The following is a 19,074-nucleotide window of genomic DNA, read 5'->3' as shown; positions in this document are numbered from 1 at the left end:
GATATAAGCATCTGAATGCAGAGTTCCAAAGAACAGTACACATTGCATTTTACCCATCTAACTGGTCCAACAATTGACTGTGAGACTCCTTTGGGGCAATATTGATTCTGCTTAGGGAAAACAGATTTTGAAGAACTGATAGGAGGTCTTTGTCCCAGTGGGATAAGAAGATATTGGGCTCTTGAGTCTCTGGTCCCTGAAGGGCAAGCAAGGCAGTCTTCCCCTGGGGAAGTAAAAATTCAAGCATAAACTCTCTGTTCTGAAAGCCAGAGTGTAGAAGAGCCAGACAGAGGCAGAACTCTCCCTCCCTGGCAGAGATCACTGTCTCCATCCAGTAAGTCTGGCTCCAGCAGAAAATGAAGGCACCAAGTCACCACTGTGATAGTGGACCCCTTGCTAGAGCAGGGACTTCACTGGGAATAAAACTGGGCTTGCAGATGGAAGACCTGCAGGGTTGAAGTTTGAGAATAGGAGTTGAAAGGATGTGAGAGCAAAAAGCGGCATATGGCCAAGTGAAGATGAGCACGCCAAAGTTGGGTCCAGATTCTGTGCGTGCTGGGGAAAGGTTTGGTCCATGTGGGAGTTCATGAATCTGCAGCAGAGTATCATGTTGAAGAGATCCTGAACCTCTTTCATTGAACTTTTCTGGGAACATAAGGAACAACACAGATTTAGAAGAGAAAGAAAATGCCATATCACACTCCCTTGGTTATCATTACTTAGAAATCTTCACTAGTTCGCCCTTTATTGCCATTCCCATTTCATAAAAGTATCTGATCCACTTTCTGCTCTCTCCTTTATTTCTCTGACTCCCTTTGCCTTCTCTCTTCTCAATCCAATCTATTCTGTTGTAATTTCAGAATTCTCTTTTTGCATCTTCTCTCCACCATCTATTTTCTGGGCATATATGCTTGTGTTCTCCCCCACTTCTGCTCTTTCTCTTCCATTCATTTGGCCAAGAGTCACTCCACCATGTGCAACTTCCTCCAGACCAACAGAGACCCCGAGGGAAAGCAAGTTTAGAGCACCATTCCCACTCAATGCTTTTCTCACTCCTATCATTATTATTTGTCTCTGCTTATTTCCCTTTCTTGTCTCCAGATCTTGTTGAACAATATTGACAATAGACCAATACTTTTCCAAGATTAATACTAATTCCTACTCATCATTTATATACTTTAATTTAGTAAATGATATAATATGCTTAAAATTGATTCCAGAATTGTCTGAGTCACTACTAGTGTATTCTGTTATCAGCAAGAGGAGAATTGGAAGATCATTTAATCTCATCTACATATCAAGTGGGAAGGCCATTGGCTGCCTGGCAGACACTAGCTGGACAGGAACTTTTGTCCGGGGAAGCAGAGGACCAGGAGGAGTGAAGACAGGAACCCTTGGAGAAGATGCTGCTCCTTCCTCCTCTGAGAGCCAGCCCTGGTCACTAACAGGGACTCTCTGATGAGGAGAATCTGGGAGGAGACAGCTGAGAAGGACTGGAACTGCATTTGAAGACTAGAATTCATAGCTGGAAGCAAATCCACTATGTGAACCAGTACAAAACAAAGTATGTTTCTATCTTTATGAAAATATTGTTCTGTTCTGGGTTCACAGTTTGGTTAAATGTTCCTTTCCCTTGCCACCCTGCCCCTACTCCAAAGCTATTTCTCTTCTATCATTTCTAGTTTCAAAACTATTAATTTTATCACGGGCGACTTTTTTTTTAACAATATTGAGGAGGTAAGTATATTATCACAGAATTATTCATTAGGACCAAGGGTAACCTAGAAATTATTAAAATCTAACACATTGGACTAGGATTAGACAGGAGTAGGATTAGCCTAATACTGTGAGAATGGTTAAGATTTTGAGAATCAGTTTCCTTGTTTGTAATGGAGTGATAATAAAGTATATCTCACAGGAGGGTGAATGATTCAATGAAATGAAACCCTAGATATTTGATCACAGTTCCCAGTAGTGGTATGAGTTCAAAAACTAAACAATATGTGATTTTATGTTAGTGAGCCTAGTGAGAAATGAAGAGGGACGTTCTTAAATTCCTGATATAAAGTTTCTAAACCCACAAGATAACACTTTAACAGAGACATCTGTCTGTGTTGACAGATTTAAATGCAATGAGCTAAACTATTTCAAATGGCCATTGAGTTGAATCTCATAATTTTTTTACTATTCACCTATGAGACATTTAAATTATTTCCCACTGTTTCCTGGTATAAACAATGCTTCAAGAAATATATTCATGCATATTGCTTTTGCACATGCTGAACTCTTTTTTGGTGTTCAAAAAGGCTGGAATAAAGCAAATTAAAGTTCTAAAAATAAAAATAAATAAATACAATGGACTACATGATTTGAAGGATCCTAGAAAGAACAGACCTGTACATTTAGCCCACCTACAGTCTTCTCTGCACCCTCAGTCACAATTCAGGAGAAGGATAATCTTAGAATCTTTTTCATTAAAGTAAAAGAGGATACCAGTTTACTTTTTTCACAATTTTTTTTCTCCAGCCTATTCCCCGTATATGTTAGTCAGCCCTCCCCTATACAATCATAATAGTTTATGCAAGACTCTGTCATTGCTTATAGCACTTTTTCTTGTATTATCCATTGTCCTTAGAATGGCTTTCGTTTTCCCTCTTTCAAACTTAAGGACATTTCCTAATTAAGCTTTGTGACACTAGTCCTTAACAGCATGATGAGGGAATGTTTAAATGACAAGAAAACAATATTAACATTGAACAAGTGCCTGGAAGTGTATGGGGGTGGGGCGGGGAGGATGGGGACTTGTATGTGGATTACTGTATTGAAGATGGAAAGAGGAAATCCAAAGGAGATGGAAGAGCTTTAAAAGTGGACATCATCACCCTCACATTATTGCAGTCAGAAAAATTATTTTTCATCAGCCCAGCATTGGGGCTTCCCTGGTGACTCAGCAGTAAAGAATCTACCTGCCAATAGAAGAGACTCGGGTTCAATATCTGGGTCTGGAAGATCTCCTGGAGAAAGGAATGGCAACCCACTCCAGTATTCTTGCCTGGTAAATCCCATGGACAGAAGGTCCTGGCAGGCTACAGTCCCTGGGTTTGCAAAGACTTGGACATGGCTTGGAGATTAAACAACAACAGCAGTATAGCTTGGAGGATTTACTGAATCTCATGCTAAGGTTGTTTCTTCAATAAGTTAGGAATTCTACTGATACGAAGGTTAAAAAATGGAAAAAAAGCAATTTTAGGAAGAATCCATAGGAAACAAATTAAAATGATTTTTAAGGGAGAATCCAGTTAACTAACTCTGTTTTTGCAGTATAATATTTTTAAATATATAACTCAAAATAAATGTGGCTGAAAGGTCAGTTGGGGGTGGGTGGAAGTTTAAAGCTATTTATGTGAGTCCCTAGTTTGTGAAAGTCTCTGCTATTTCATTACATGCATTGTTATAGTTAAATTGTGGATGGGACACATTCTTTGTGGTCTTTTAAATAACAGGAAGAAACTTGCAGGTACAAACTTGAACAATAATTTGTCACAAAATATAGTTTTCCAAGTAATTTTCTATGTCTTTTAGTTTCTATAAAGACTTAATTAATTAAAAAATAACCTTGAAAAAATCAAGCATGTATAAACAAATCATATAACTTCATCCCCTTACATTCTCTAAAGTAATAGGAATAATTGAGTAGAACATCGAAAAGGATAACAGATAAATTCTCTTGATTCAAGATAGCCTGCTAGGACCCACAAATCACTAGGTAAAGCAAGTTATATTTTCATATACCTCAAATCAATAGCTAATTTTTAATCTTAACTTTACAGATCACTAAAAGAAGGATATAGAAATAAATGACAAAATATGACAGTACACCAAAATGGCAACATCTCCACTGAGATTTCAGACTTCCTCCTCAATTGTTTTGCTAGGTCCCCAAGCTGGCAACTCTGGTTGTCCCTGCCCCTTAGCCTCCTCTTTCTCCTGGCCATGGGGGCCAACACCACCCTCTTGACCACCATCTGGCTGGAGGCCTCTCTACATGAGCCCATGTACTACCTGCTTAGCCTCCTATCTCTGTTGGACATGGTGCTCTGTCTCACCGTCATCCCCAAGGTCCTGGCCATTTTCTGGTTTGACCTCAGTTCCATCAGCTTCTTTGCCTGCTTCTTTCAGATGTTCATCATGAATTCCTTCCTTGCCATGGAGTCCTGCACATTCATGGTCATGGCCTATGACCGTTATGTGGCCATCTGCCATCCACTGAGGTACCCATCCATCATCACTGACCAATTTGTTGTCAAGGCAGCCATTTTTATTTTGGCAAGAAATTCCCTTACTATTCTGCCCATCCCTATTCTCTCAGGACGACTCCATTATTGTGGAAGAAATGTCATTGAAAACTGCATCTGTGCCAATATGTCTGTGTCCAGGCTCTCTTGTGATAATATTACCATCAATCGTCTCTATCAGTTTGCATTTGGCTGGGCACTGCTGGGATCTGACCTCATCCTCATCTTCCTGTCCTACACCCTCATACTGCGGGCTGTGCTGAGACTCAAGTCAGAAGGAGCTGTGGCCAAGGCCATAAGCACGTGTGGCTCCCACTTCATCCTGATCCTCTTCTTCAGCACCATCCTCCTGGTCTTTGTCCTCACCCATGTGGCGAAGAAGAAGGTGTCCCCTGATGTGCCCGTCTTGCTCAATGTCCTCCACCATGTCATCCCTGCGGCCCTCAACCCCATTGTCTATGGGGTGCGAACCCAGGAGATCAAGCAAGGAATCCAGAGGTTATTGAAGAAAGGATGGTAATTAAGACAACTAGGTAGAATGGTTTTTAAGTCAGTAATATATGAGTGGACTTAAGTTCATATCTGTAAGTTTTAATCTCAAACTGGATGAACTGACTGTGTCCCCTTTAATAAAGCTGCTGGTGCATCTAGAGTTTCTCTTTCTCTCAATCCTCATCAGAAATCTCCTTGGCCCTTCTCCTTTTGTCCCACACTTACCTTATTTTGCCCAAAGTATTGAGTTTTCTTAGGCAGATTCTAAAGTGAGAAATTTATGTTCATAAATATATAACTGTTAACATGACATAAATTTTATATCTTGAGAATAAAACTGTGGATACTTTGTGAGCTGTGACGTATAATGTGTGCTGTGTTCTTATTCTTATATCCACAGAAGTGAGCAAATTGGAGACAAAGACATGAATTTGAGGCCTTAATGTTAGAAGGTTATTACTAGTCTGTAATTGGGTATTTTCTGTGGATCTTCAACCTCATTACTGGCTTTTCTCTAACTGAGTGTTCTCTCTCAACCTGCAAGCACATTGCTGACTTCCTTTGTCATTCTGTCTCTTCTCTTCTAGCAAAGATTTCCTTTGCAACGTGTATTGCAAAAAGCACTTCCCTGTAGCTCAAATGATAAAGAATCTGCCTGCAATGTAGGAGACCAGGGTTCAGTCCTTGAGTCAGGAAAATTCTCTGGAGAAGGGAATGGAAATCCACTCCAGTATTCTTGCCTGGAGAATGCCATGGACAGAAGAGCCTGGCAGACTACAGTCCATGGGATTGCAAAGAGACTAAACCAAACCACGTTACAAAAGGACAAGATGTATGCCTCTATTGTTCATGTGTGTAACAATTATCAGAGTTTTTTTATATTTCTTTAAGACTTCCCTGTAGTTCAAATGGTTAAGAATCTGCCTAGATCCTCTGGAGAAGGGAACAGCAATACACTCCAGTATTCTTGCCTGGAGAATCCCATGGACAGAAGAGCCTGGCAGACTACAGTCCATGGTACTGCAAAGAGTCAGACATGACGGAGTGACTAAACCTCTTTCTTATATTAAGAGATGCCTAATTTTTATCCCCATGAATCTACACTTGACCACTTATCTTTGTGATTCAGAGTGTTAAAGTGTAAGGTATGCAAATATAGCTTTGCTAATAAGTTAAAGATTTATAAGCATTATAATATATGATTCAGTAATAATACTGAAATATAAAACAGATTATATGATTATTGTTTCCTATGATTTGGATATCTTCTGAGCATACATCTCCTGTGTCTGAGAATTCTGTTAACTATTAAGCTACAAAGGCAAATAGGATTTTATTATTGCTATCAAGAGCTCAAAGTTTCATTTGGAGGAATATAAATATTAATTCCAGGAATATATTCTACTCAAATGAAGAGGCTGAGAAATGAAATAATGTGCCTCTATGGGTATTAAGATGCTGGGCAACCAAGGAAAGCACTGGAGAGTGTTAGAAGGTCTGAGTTGTAAGCCTTCAGTTCAGTTCAGTTCAGTCCCTCAGTCGTGTCCGACTCTCCGTGACCCCATGAATCACAGCACACCAGGCCTCCCTGTCCATCACCAACTCCCAGAGTTCACTCAAACTCATGTCCATCGAGTCGGTGATGCCATCCAGCCATCTCATCCTCTGTTGTCCCCTTCTCCTCCCTCCCCTAACCTTTCCCAGCATCAGATTCTTTTCCAGTGAGTCAACTCATCGCATGAAGTGGCCAAAGTATTGGAGTTTCAGCTTTAGCATCAGTCCTTCCAATGAACACCCAGGACTGATCTCCTTTAGAATGGACTGGTTGGATCTCCTTGCAGTCCAAGGGACTCTCAAGAGTCTTCCTTGTACAACCACAAAAAAAGTAGTTTTGGGGGAACAAATGAGGTGACGTCACTGTGCTTAACAGTATTCTATTATCTGATAACAGTGAACAGTTTTAGAAAACCCTTTCTAGATATAAACTTGTGTGCTCAATGACAACTTCAACATGTATTGTTTTGACCATGAACAGAAAATCTCCCCAAAGAGTTCAAAGCTATCCCCAAAGTCTAGTTCTTTCAGTCTTCACTGAAAGCACCAGGAATACATCCCTTGACCTACTTAAACATGCCTTCTGCAAAGCTATATCCATTTCCTTTTCTTCTTCACATCACAGTGAGAAATAATAAATTGGTATTTGCATTTTAAGTTCCTTCTGTGAACGACTACTTGAAAAGTAAGCATGCACTCACATAAAAAGCAATAAGTAATAGCAAGTTCAATATTTTAATCAAGAATAATACACTTCTTAAAAGTAAAATCAATTTTAAGATCCAAATATGTTCACACCATAGCTAATCTTTTTATTACTTAAAGAAGATATTCCAAATAAAACTCATTGACTCAAAGATTTCAATATAAGTATAATGTCTTAATTTAAAATGTGAATGCATAGATACCTGTTTCTATAGTTCCCATGTATAGCTTATCATTAAACTCATCGCATCAATTTGGAGCTATACCTCTGTTTCTTGACTCAACACCAATTTACATACATTCCTTTATCGCCAACACTCAGCACTGTGCCTAATACATATATTCAGATAGTTTTGATTAAATTAATAAATGTATAACCAAAACTAGTAAAGTATAGTTAATTGTTTGAAAATCAAAACATACATTAAAACTCTTAGGAGTGACACACAGCAAAAGGCTTAGCTAGTGTAATTTGTGCCCTCCATATACCTCAAGGGGGCTTCCTTGGTGGCTCAAATGGTAAAGAATCTACCTGCAGTGCAGGAGATCCAGGTTCAATCTCTGGGTTGGGACGATCCCCTGGAAAAGGGAATGGCAACCCACTCTATTATTCTTGCCTGGGGGAACCTGGCAGGCTGCAGTCCATGGGGTCACAAAGAGTGAGACACGACTGAGAGACTGACACATGAGAATTGTATTATTTGGGCTTCCCTGATAGCTCAGTTGGTAAAGAATTCACCTACACTGCAGAAGACCCTGGTTCAATTCCTGGGTCTGGAAGATCCCCTGGAGAAGAGATAAGCTACCCACTCCAGTTTTCTTGGGCTTCCCTTGTGGCTCAGCTGGTAAAGAATCCACCTGCAATGTGAGAGACCTGGGTTTGATCCCTGGATTGGAAAGATCCCCTGGAGAAGAGAAAGACTACCTACTCCAGTATTCTGGCCTGACTAATTCCATGGACTATATAGTTCATGGGGTCGCAAAGAGTCAGACACAACTGCGCAACTTTCACATATACCTCAAGGAAGGCTAAATCTTGGGTGTGTGCTCAGTCGTGTCTGACTCTGTGTGACCCCATGAACAGTAGCCCACCAGGCTCTTCTGTCCATGGGATTTTTCAGGCAAGCATACTGGAGTGGGTTGCCATTTCCTCCTCCAGAGTATTTTCCCAACTCAGGGGTGGAACCCACATCTCCTGGGTCTCCCCACTGAACCACCTGGGAAGCCCAACCAAATTTTACTGTTATTAAATTATGTTATTTGAGTCTTAGGTGAGTGACTCTCAAATTGTACCAGCTCTATAATTCTAATATTAGGTGTTTAGTTTTATAACAATTATCTTCTAAATGTTTAAGGGGATGTACACATGTATATGACTTCCCAGGTGGCACTAGTAGTAAAGAACCCGCCTGCCAATGTAGAAGACATAAGAGAAAGAGGTTGGATCCCTGGGTCAGGAAGATCCTCTGGAGGAGGGCATGGCAACCCACTCCAGTATTCTTGCCTGGAGAATCCCATGAACAGAGGAGCCTGGTGGACTACTGTCAGTAGGGTCGCAAAAAGTTGGACAGTGCTGAAGCAACTTAGCATGCAAGCGTGCATGCACACGTGTATACATTTTTAAATAAAATAGATTCAAAAACCATTACTATATTTATCCTGTGTGGTTTATGTATAAATACCTACAGATAATGGAGCTCTGCCCTTTCTTGGATTTTGTTCCATGATGACTTGCTTCTGGTCTGGAATCTAATCTGGAGAGAGCTCTGGTCTGGAATTTCATTGATCTGCTTTCTAATCTTGTCTTTTTCAGCTACAGCTTTTCAATGTTGAATAATTTACTTAGCCTCTTTGACTATTAGTATTTAATGGGTCAGGTCATATAACCTATTTCATAGTCTTCTTATGAAGATAAAAAAGAGGAAAAAACATACTAGTTAAATTTAAAAACTGTTCAAGTAATGTTGGTAGCAAACTCCTGGAGATAGTGAAGGACAGAGAAGCCTGGTGTGCTGCAGTTCATGCTGTCCCACAGTTGGACATGACTTAGCAACTGAACAACAATGATGGTAGAAGGAGCCATTATTTATGCCACCTCTTCTTTACCCCTCCTTAACAAATAATAAAACTGAGCCTCTTAGTGTCTTTCTGATGTTATATAGCAAGTAAGAATCTCCAGTGGAAAGGGTCTAAAAAGGAACAGCTTGCCAATTATACAAGGCATTTCTTTAAAGGGAAAGCCTCTTTTAGCTTTTTAACTCACTGGTCCTTAGCAAGACTGGCTTGACATCTTACAACTTCCAAATGTCAGGTAATGATATCCAAAAACTCTCAAAAAATACTAAATTCACCTTGCTTTTATGAGTGTCAATGATAAATGTTATAAAATCACATAAACTGAAATTTATGTAAGAAAGAATCTTAAGTGAAGGACATGATGATTACAAAATAGTTTTGGAAAGCAAGTGGTCATTTGTTTTCCTGGAACTGACTTTGATAGAGAGTTATTGGCATGAAAAGTGCTCTCACTCGTAATAATCCAACAGGATAAAAAGGAACCCTATGTCACTTAAATATTATTAAAGTAAGTATATCTTGGTTATCAATCAAATGAAAAGATCTGGACAGATTTGGGAATGTCCAACTTTAAAAGCTACCTGTATGACTTGTAAAAATTGACTGGAAGAGGTGGTGCATGAGAGGGTAAAGTCCAAGAGATAGGTGGTAATTCAAAAGTGATGACCCTGCCTTACAGTCAGAAGCACATATAACTTCTGGTGAGACCACTGTTTATTAAGATGCTATGAGCAAATAAAACTACAAAAAAGGAAATAAGCACAAAGCAACAAGTGTAAGTGAAAGTGCTCCAAATGGTAGGCACAAATCTGAGATCAAACTGATTCTGATATAGACAGTTCTGTGGAAGAGGGTCCAAGGTGAGAAGCAGTGGTTGTTTCAAGTATTATGTTAACTAATGGCTTTCCAATACAAAAGATAGTAGGGAGGCAAATAACAATGACAGTGTAATAACAGTCAAGTGCTCCTAACACGCTCACATTTATTCTTCACTACAAGTATGCAAATTAGGAATATGAGACAGGTGATTTAAGGAACTTGTCAAGTGAAAGAGATGGAAGCTGAATTTGCTTCTATCTAACCTTCAGCCCAGGACACTTGGTCACAGGAGCAGGGGCTGAATTGTTAGAAAAATTCAGTAACAGAAGGTGAACCACCCTTTTGAACAGCCACACACTAATCGCAGTATATTGCTAAGTAAGCAATTAGATAAAGAAATTATCTTTTTTACATTAAAACTGTCACAAGAATAGGGCTTCTTGAAAACTTCACTCAAGTAGAACTATTGGTCACACACATGAAAAGATTAGGGAGTGGATCTGAGTGTTTTACAGTCACTAGAAACTGTCAACATAGAAATGCACAGGATTAAATTTAAGCACAAGGCATATTTTTATCAAAAGTCAGTTCAGTCACTAAGTTGTGTCCAACTCTTTGCAACCCCATGGACTGCAGCATTCAAGGCTACGCTGTCCTTCACCAGCTCCCGGCGCTTGCTCAAACTCATGTCCATCGAGTCAGTGATGCCATCCAACCATCTCATCTTCTGTCATCCCCTTCTCCTCCCACCTTCAATCTTGCCCAGCATCAGGGTCTTTTCCAATGAGTCAGTTCTTCACATCAGGTGGCCAAAGTATTGGAGTTTCAGCTTCAGCATCAGTCCTTCCAAAGAATATTCAGGACTGATTTCCTTTAGGATTGACTGGTTTGATCTTCTTGCAGTCCAAGGTACTCTCAAGAGTCTTCTCCAACACCACAGTTCAAAAGCATCAGTTCTTCAGTGCTCAGCTTTCTTCATAGTCCAACTCTCACATCCATACATGACTACTGGAAAAACCATAGCTTTGACTAGACGGACCTTTGTCCACAAAGTAATCTCTCTGCTTTTTAATATGTTATCTAGATTGTTCGTAGCTTTTCTTCCAAGGAGCAAACATCTTTTAATTTCACGTCTGCAGTCACCATCTGTAGTAATTTTGGAGCCCCAAAAAATAAAGTCTCTCACTGTTTCCAATGTTTCCTCATCTATTTGACATGAAGTGATGGGACCGCATACCATGATCTCAGTTTTCTCAATGTTGAGTTTTAAGCCAACTTCTCATTCTCCTCTTTCACTTTCATCACTTTCACTTTAGTTCTTCTTCACTTTCTGCCATAAGGGTGGTGTCATCTGCATATCTGAGGTTCTTGATATTTCTCCCAGCAATCTTGATTCAAGTTTGTGCTTCATCCAGCTTGACATTTCACATGATGTACTCTGCATATAAGTTAAATCTATTTGTCACTTCTACTGCATAATCATAAGGGATTTGATTTAGGTCACACTTGAATGTTCTTTGTTTTTCCATACTTTCTTCAATATAAGTCTGAATTTTTCAATTAGGAGTTCATGATCTGCACTACAGACCGTTCCCCATCTTGTTTTTGCTGACTGTATAGACAGAAGATATCTCCATCTTTCGCTGCAAAGAATATAATCAATCTATATTGACCATCTGGTTATGTCTATGTGTGAGTCTTCTCTTGTATTGTTGGAATATACATTTCTGAAAAATAAAAAAGAAAAAAACGTTTTTGATAAAAAAGATACTTCTGATTTAAAAAGATATTTTCATCAATACATTTCTGAAAAATGAGAACTTGATACTCATTGATATCAAAGCTATTTGCCTTGACCCTTCTAGCCCTAGAGTTTTGTGTTCTAAAATTAATCATTCCTTTACTTCCTAAGTATCCCATTTTATCCATTTAACTGCTCCAGGAAAATTAACTCTGAGACTCTTGCTATTCTTTTGGGGCATTACTGACTTTGATTAGGGAAAACAGATCTTGAAGAATGAGAGTAAATCTTTCTCCCAGTGGGATAAGAAGATGCTGGGCTCTTGATTCTCTGAAGGGCCAGCAAGGCAATCTTTCCCTTGGGAAGTAGATACTCAAGTACACACTCTCCTTTCTGAAAGCCAGAGTGTAGAAGAGCCAGACAGAGACAGAACTCTCCCTTCCTGGCAGAGATCACTGTCTCCATCCAGTAAGTCTGCTCCAGCAGAAAATGAAGGTACCAAGTCACCATTGTGATAGTGGACCCCTCTCTAAAGCAGGAACTGCACTGGTAATAAAACTGGGTTTGTAGTTGGAAGACCTGTAGGTTTTAGGAAAGGAGTTTGAGGACAGGACTTGAAGGGACATGAGAAAGAGAAGTGGCATGGGGCCAGATGAAGATAATGATGCCAAAGTGGAGCCCAGAGTCTGTGTATGCTGGGGAGAGGTTTGGTCTTTGTGGGAGTTCATGAATTTGCACCAGAGTATCATGGTGGAGAGAACTTGATAATCCTTGGTTGACCTCATCTGAGAACACGAGGGAGAATGCAGATTTGAAAAGGAAAAATCGTTTCCTATCACACTCCCTTGATTATGGTTACTTAGGAATCTTCACTAGTTTGCCTTTTACTGCCTTTCCCATTTCATAAAAGTACCTGATCCACTTTCTGCTCTATCCTTTATTTCTCTGGCTCCCTTTGTCTTCTTTCTTCTCAATCCAATCTGTTTTGTTATAATTTCAGCATTCTCTTTTTGCATCTTCTCTCCGCAGTCTATATTTTTGGACACATGTTCTTCTGTTCTCCCCTACTTCTTCTACTCTCTCTCTCTCTCCCATTCATTTGGACTAGAGTCACTTCACAATGCACAGCTTTCTCCAGACCCACATAGATCCCCAGGGAAAGGAAGCTTAGAGTACCATTTTCACTCAATGCTCTTCTCACTCTCATCATTATTATTTATTACTCCTTATCCCTCTTTCTTGCTTCACTCAGGTCCCTTTGAAAACATGTGACAACAGACTCAATAGTTTTTTAATATTAATGAAAATTCCTATACCTTCTATATACTTTAATTTAGTACCCCAAAATAATATTGATAAAAGTCTGCAAAAGTCTCTGTAGACCAAGAACAATAATCTTATAGGACAAAGCATTAAGAAGGGTCCCTGGTGTAATGGCCTAAGAGATCACAGTTGTTGCTCCAAGGAAGCTGTCTACAGGCTTGTTGGAACAACAAAATGAGTAGTGAAGTCTTATTAACCTATGCGATGTAACCTAACAATTGGGGAAAAACAGGGATGAACGATATGAATACAGAGAGTTAAGGAGGAGAGGCATGAGGGCACTGTAGAGAAGAGATACTCTTCAAAATAGAAGAGAAACTTCAAGTTAAGGTGCAACTCGGAAGATGGACTTCTAGTGGTCTGACACTCATGGATTCTTCTGATTAAAATAGTCATACTCACCATTATGATCATCTTTTCATCTCTGGTGTTGGAAGTTAGACCATGTTCTCTAGGTGTCTACACTTAGTTATATCTTGATATATCTGCTGCTGCTGCTGCTAAGTCACTTCAGTTGTGTCCGACTCTGTGTGACCCCATAGATGGAAGCCCACCAGGCTCCCCTGTCCCTGGGATTCTCCAGGCAAGAACACTGGAGTGGGTTGCCATTTCCTTCTCCAATGTGTGAAAGTAAAAAGTGAAAGTGAAGTCGCTCAGTCGTGTCCGACCCCTAGCGACCCCATGGACTGCAGCCCACCAGGCTCCTCCATCCATGGGATTTTCCAGGCAAGAGTACTGGAGTGGCTTGCCATTGCCTTCTCCACTTGATATATCTAGGTGCACTTTATTTTTGTTTTAATCACATTTGATTTAGTGGACCTCTTGGTTCTGGTTATTGATATATTTCATCATTTCTGAAAGGCTCAAAGCCTCTATCCCTTTCTCTCTTTTCTTCAATCTGGAACTTGGACTTTATTTGTTAGACCTGCTTACTCTATCCTCAGTTCCTCGTACACTTTCTTTAGCATTTTCCAACCCCATGGACTGTAGCCCACCAGGTTCCTCTGTTCGTGGAATTTTCTAGGCAAGAATCCTGGAGGGGGTTGCCATTTCCTTCTCCAGGGGATCTTCCGGACCCAGGAATCAAACCCGGGTCTCCTGTATTGCAGGCAGATTCCTGCTTTGCAGGCTGATTCTTTACTGACTGAGCTACAAGGGAAGCCACATCTTCTACTTCGCTAATTATGTTTCAAATTGTGGTTTATATGTTATTAAGCTTATATCTTAAATTTTTTAATTATTATATTTTTATTTCTAGGAGGTAAAACTGGTTCTTTTTCTAAACATTACCTTTGCTTATATTTTCAAGACTCTCTCTCATTTCTTTTTTTAAAAAGCCATTGGAAAAAATGCTTCAATATTAATATCAAATAATGACTATCTCAAGATTTTGTAGGTTGAATTCTATGATCTATTGTTTTCTGGGGTTTTACTCCTAATCTTTTTTCATTTCAATAATTGTTTTACTGCAAACAATTTCTTCAGAAGTCTATATTGAAAGTCTTTGAGGCCTGAGATAAAAATTTGTTCCTCAAAAAGGATTTGGATTTAATCCTGTTGCTTTCTCATGCTACTGCCCATAATCCAGAATAACTTTAAATATCTTTTGAGCCAAAGAGCTGGTGTGAACTCAGGATGCAAAGTCACGTAGGAGCAGCTTGTACATCAGAATTTACAGGAAAGAATTTTCCCAAGTAATGAGATTTGAAGTAGTTGATTTCCTTAGAAGTTCCCAGTGCAGATGAGGAATGGAGATGAAGGTGGGGACTTATTTCTAGTGCACAACACCATTCAGTATGTAGTGTTGTAAAGTCCTACCATATGGGAGCTCACATAGTAGATTCCCACCCTGCTTGAAACCGGATTTTATCTTCTGTCCCTGAGTTCCATTAAGTAAGAAAACTGGTGCTGATGAAATGCCACCAGTGTTCCCAGGCTGAAAGCCAACATTGATGTTTCATTTCAATGTCTGAATTTCATCTGGTCCTTAATCTGATAAATCTTTCTTTTCTGTCTGTTCAAGGATCCATTCAAGGCATTTAAATACACATATAGACACAGGTATTTATGGGAATAGGTATATGTAAGGACATGGATGTGGGTATGGATGATGGGCATTGATAGAGACATAATATTAAAAATGTTTTTATTAATTTTCATCAGGGAGTTGCTCTTGTACCCAGTCCATCATACCTCTGCATACTTTCATCTTTTACTCCCTCAAAAACTTGATTGTGGATGCCATCTACACTTTCAGTTCAGTTCAGTTCAGTCGCTCAGTCCTGTCCGACTCTTTGTGACCCCATGAACCACAGCACACCAGGCCTCCCTGTCCATCACCAACTCCCAGAGTTCACTCAAACTCATGTCCATCAGGTCGGTGATGCCATCCAGCCATCTCATTCTCTGTCGTCCCCGTCTCCTCCCACCCCCAATCCCTCCCAGCATCAGAGTCTTTTCCAGTGAGTCAACTCATCGCATGAGGTGGCCAAAGTATTGGAGTTTCAGCTTCAGCATCAGTCCTTCCAATGAACACCCAGGATTGATCTCCTTTAGAATGCACTGGTTGATCTACACTTTAGAATGCATTTATTCATATTTAGACTTTAAACTATAATGTTTTTTCAGCCTTTGATTTTATTTGATACTTAACTAATTTCTGATCCATTAAACATCAACAGAGCAAACAGACTTGTGTGAGTGCCCTCCAACATTCACACAAGAGAAAATGGAAGATGACACACAGATGAAAGAACCATAGGAAACATTTATTTATATATTCAACGAAAATTTATCAGCTACTTCTGTATGTAAAAAATGTGCTAGACACAAGAAATGAGAGTGGAAGAGGTGGCTTGTGTCCATATCTTCAAGGATCTTATAAGTTAAATCCACATTTGCAAGAGCCTATGGTAGAATTAATACCTTCTCTCTTCTTCAGCTCCCTAAAGACATCTTTCTCCCTGAAGTCACTGCCAATGCTGCCTTATAGCAACAGCTCCCTCTCTACTGAAGTCTCTGAGTTCCTCCTGAACTGTTTTGTCAGGTCCCCCAGATGGCAGCTCTGGCTGTCCCTGCCCCTCTGCCTCCTCTTCCTCCTGGCCATGGGGGCAAACACCACCCTCCTGATCACCATCCGGCTGGAGGCCTCTCTGCATGAGCCCACATACTACCTGCTCAGCCTCATCTGCCTGCTGGACATGGTGCTCTGTCTTACCGTCATCCCCAAGGTCCTGGCCATCTTCTGGTTTGATCTCAGGCCCATCAGCTTCTCTGCCTGCTTCCTCCAAATGTTCATCATGAATAACTTCCTGCCCATGGAATCATGCACCTTCTTAGTCATGGCCTATGACCGCTATGTGGCCATCTGCAAGCCTCTGCACTACCCATCCATCATTACAGACCAATTTGTGGCAAGATCTCTTGTCTTCATCTTGGCCCGAAACACATTTCTTACTGCACCTATTCCCATCCTCTCTGCACGGCTCCATTATTGTGGAAAAAACATAATTGAGAACTGTATCTGTGCCAACCTCTCCGTGTCCAAGCTCTCTTGTGGTAACATCACCCTTAACAAAATCTACCAATTAATTTTAGCCTGGACTCTGCTGGGCTCTGACCTCATCCTCATCTTCCTCTCCTATATCTTCATCCTCCGAGCGGTCCTTAGACTCAATACAAAAGGGGCAGCTGCTAAAGCTCTGAGCACCTGTGGCTCTCACTTTATCCTTATCCTCTTCTTCAGCACCATTCTGCTGGTTTTTGTTTTTACCCATTTGGCCAAGAAAAAGGTTTCACCTGATATCCCTGTCTTACTTAATGTCCTCCACCATGTCATTCCTGCAGCTCTCAACCCCATTGTCTATGGTGTTCGAACTCAGGAAATTAAGCAGGGGATTTGGAAATTATTGAGGAAGGGTAGTGACAGCAGAAAGTAATTATGTTCTTGCTGCTCTCCATGAAGAATACTCAAAATCACAATTGAAAAGCAAGGACGGGGATGTAGAAATACAGTTCTAATCTTCTTCCTATTCTTGCCTAATGATATGAAGTTTGCAGTTTCCTCTTACTCAGAGTCACATCCTAGTTCTTATCATTCCATGGTATCCTGGCAGAGACAAAGGATAAAGATGTATAATCTCTCATCGTGCTAGCCAGACCTGGGGTCATGAATTTGACCCCTAATTTGACCTAACTGTCTGCTTCTAATTATCTCCCAAGTAGAACTCGTGGAGATGAAAAAAATCTATGCTCACTTAAAAATGTGTGGTCAAAGCAAAATAGCTCTTAAAGACTGTGCTTTGACTTTGGAAGAGTAAATATAAGATTAAAAAGCAACTGCTTAGAATTGTTTAAAATAGCTGTTACATTTTAATATTTTTCTTTAGGCATTCAAAAATATTTATAAAAGTTATTTAATATTCAACATAGTATTAGAAAATGGAAAACTAACTAAATAAATCTCGGCCTGTTATTTGAAAGCACATGACCTACCGAAAAAGACAAAAATATGTAAAATTAATTGTATTGCAATGTCGCAAGAGTTTGATTGAAACACATGAATAAGGCACTTTGGTAACCCAGAAGAGAGAGACATTTATTTCTCTAGGTGGAATTCATTTACCTCCCTGATCTCCTCTTTTAATCCACACCATCTAAGTTGCCTCCCAAGTACTTTCTCAAAAACACAAACTACATTCTACCTTTGGGACTTCTTACTTTTTGTTGCTCTGTCCACATAGCTCTTTCCCTTGGGTCCATTCAGTCTCTTTGACTGCAATATTTAAAACAGTATCCAACAATATCCCCCCAAACACAAACAATTTTCTAATCCCTTGTCTGTTTAGCATTTATCACTAAACATTTATCACTGTTCTGCATAGCATTTATCACTATCTAGTGACCACAAATTTTGCCAATTTATTTGTTTTTTAAGTCTACATTCACTAAAGTTTATTTCTTAAAAAAAGTTTCTTTAATTAATCTCAAAAATATCCAAGCAACTCCTGCAGCTCAATTACAGAAAAACAAATAACCCAATCAAAAAATGGGCCAAAGAACTAAACAGACATTTCTCTAAAGAAGACATACAGATGGCTAACAAACACATGAAAAGATGTTCAACGTCACTCATTATCAGAGAAATGCAAATCAAAACCACAATGAGGTACCATCTCACGCCAGTCAGAATGTCTGCTATCCAAAAGTCTACAAGCAATAAATGCTGGAGAGGGTGTGGAGAAAAGGGAACCCTCTTACACTGTTGGTGGGAATGAAAAATAGTACAGCCACTATGGGGAGCAGTGTGGGGGTCCCTTTAAAAACTGGAAATAGAACTGCCATATGACCCAGCAATCCCACTGCTGGGCATACACACCAAGGAAACCAGAATTGAAAGAGACACGTGTACTCCAATATTCATTGCAGCACTATTTATAATAGCCAGGACATGGAAGTAACCTAGATGTCCATCAGTAGATGAATGGATAAGAAAGCTGTGGTACATATACACAATGGAATATTACTCAGCCATTAAAAAGAATGCATTTGAATCAGACTGGAGCTTATTATACAGAGTGAAGTAAGTCAGAACGAAAACACCAATACAGTATACTAATGCATATATATGGAATTTAGAAAGATGGTAACAGTGACCCTATATGCGAGACAGCAAAAGAGACACAGATGTATAGAACAGTCTTTTGGACTCTGTGGGAGAGGGCGTGGGTGGGATGATTTGAGAGACTAGCATTGAAACATGTATATTATCATATGTGAAACAGATCGCCAGTCCAGGTTCGATGCATGAGACAAGGTGCTCAGGGCCAGTGCACCGGGATGAACCTTAGGGATGGGATGGGGAGGGAGGCGGGAGGAGGGTTCAGGATGGGGAACATATGTACACCCATAGCAGATTCATGTCAAAAACCCACTATAATATTGTAAAGTAATTAGCCTCCAATTAAAATAAATAATTTTTTTAAGTTTCTTTAGTCAGAAGGAAATGATGTCAAATGTAACCATGGATCTACACAAGTGAACAAAGAGTATCAAAATTTGTTACTACAT

General features: G+C 39.8%; 2 protein-coding genes across 2 annotated transcripts; both read left to right on the top strand.

Moving 5' to 3' along the window:
• Positions 1–3,867: 3,867 nt before the first annotated feature.
• Positions 3,868–4,815, top strand: LOC129553857 (olfactory receptor 56A3-like). The gene has a single exon (XM_055422558.2). The coding sequence runs from the start codon at positions 3,868–3,870 to the stop codon at positions 4,813–4,815; it is 948 nt and encodes a 315-aa protein (XP_055278533.2).
• An 11,168-nt stretch (positions 4,816–15,983) lies between these two features.
• Positions 15,984–16,943, top strand: LOC129553586 (olfactory receptor 56A3-like). Its single transcript, XM_055422400.2, has one exon. The coding sequence runs from the start codon at positions 15,984–15,986 to the stop codon at positions 16,941–16,943; it is 960 nt and encodes a 319-aa protein (XP_055278375.2).
• Positions 16,944–19,074: the final 2,131 nt, after the last annotated feature.

This window comes from Moschus berezovskii, chromosome 14, assembly GCF_049115385.1.
Source record: "Moschus berezovskii isolate FMDL1 chromosome 14, NW_MosBer_1.0, whole genome shotgun sequence".
Classification (NCBI taxonomy): Eukaryota; Metazoa; Chordata; class Mammalia; order Artiodactyla; family Moschidae; genus Moschus; species Moschus berezovskii.
This window is presented reverse-complemented; position numbering and strand designations above follow the sequence as displayed.

Coding starts and splice junctions, on each gene's coding strand:
- LOC129553857 (XM_055422558.2), top strand. CDS start 3,868: ATGACAGTACACCAAAATGGCAACATCTCCACTGAGATTTCAGACTTC.
- LOC129553586 (XM_055422400.2), top strand. CDS start 15,984: ATGCTGCCTTATAGCAACAGCTCCCTCTCTACTGAAGTCTCTGAGTTC.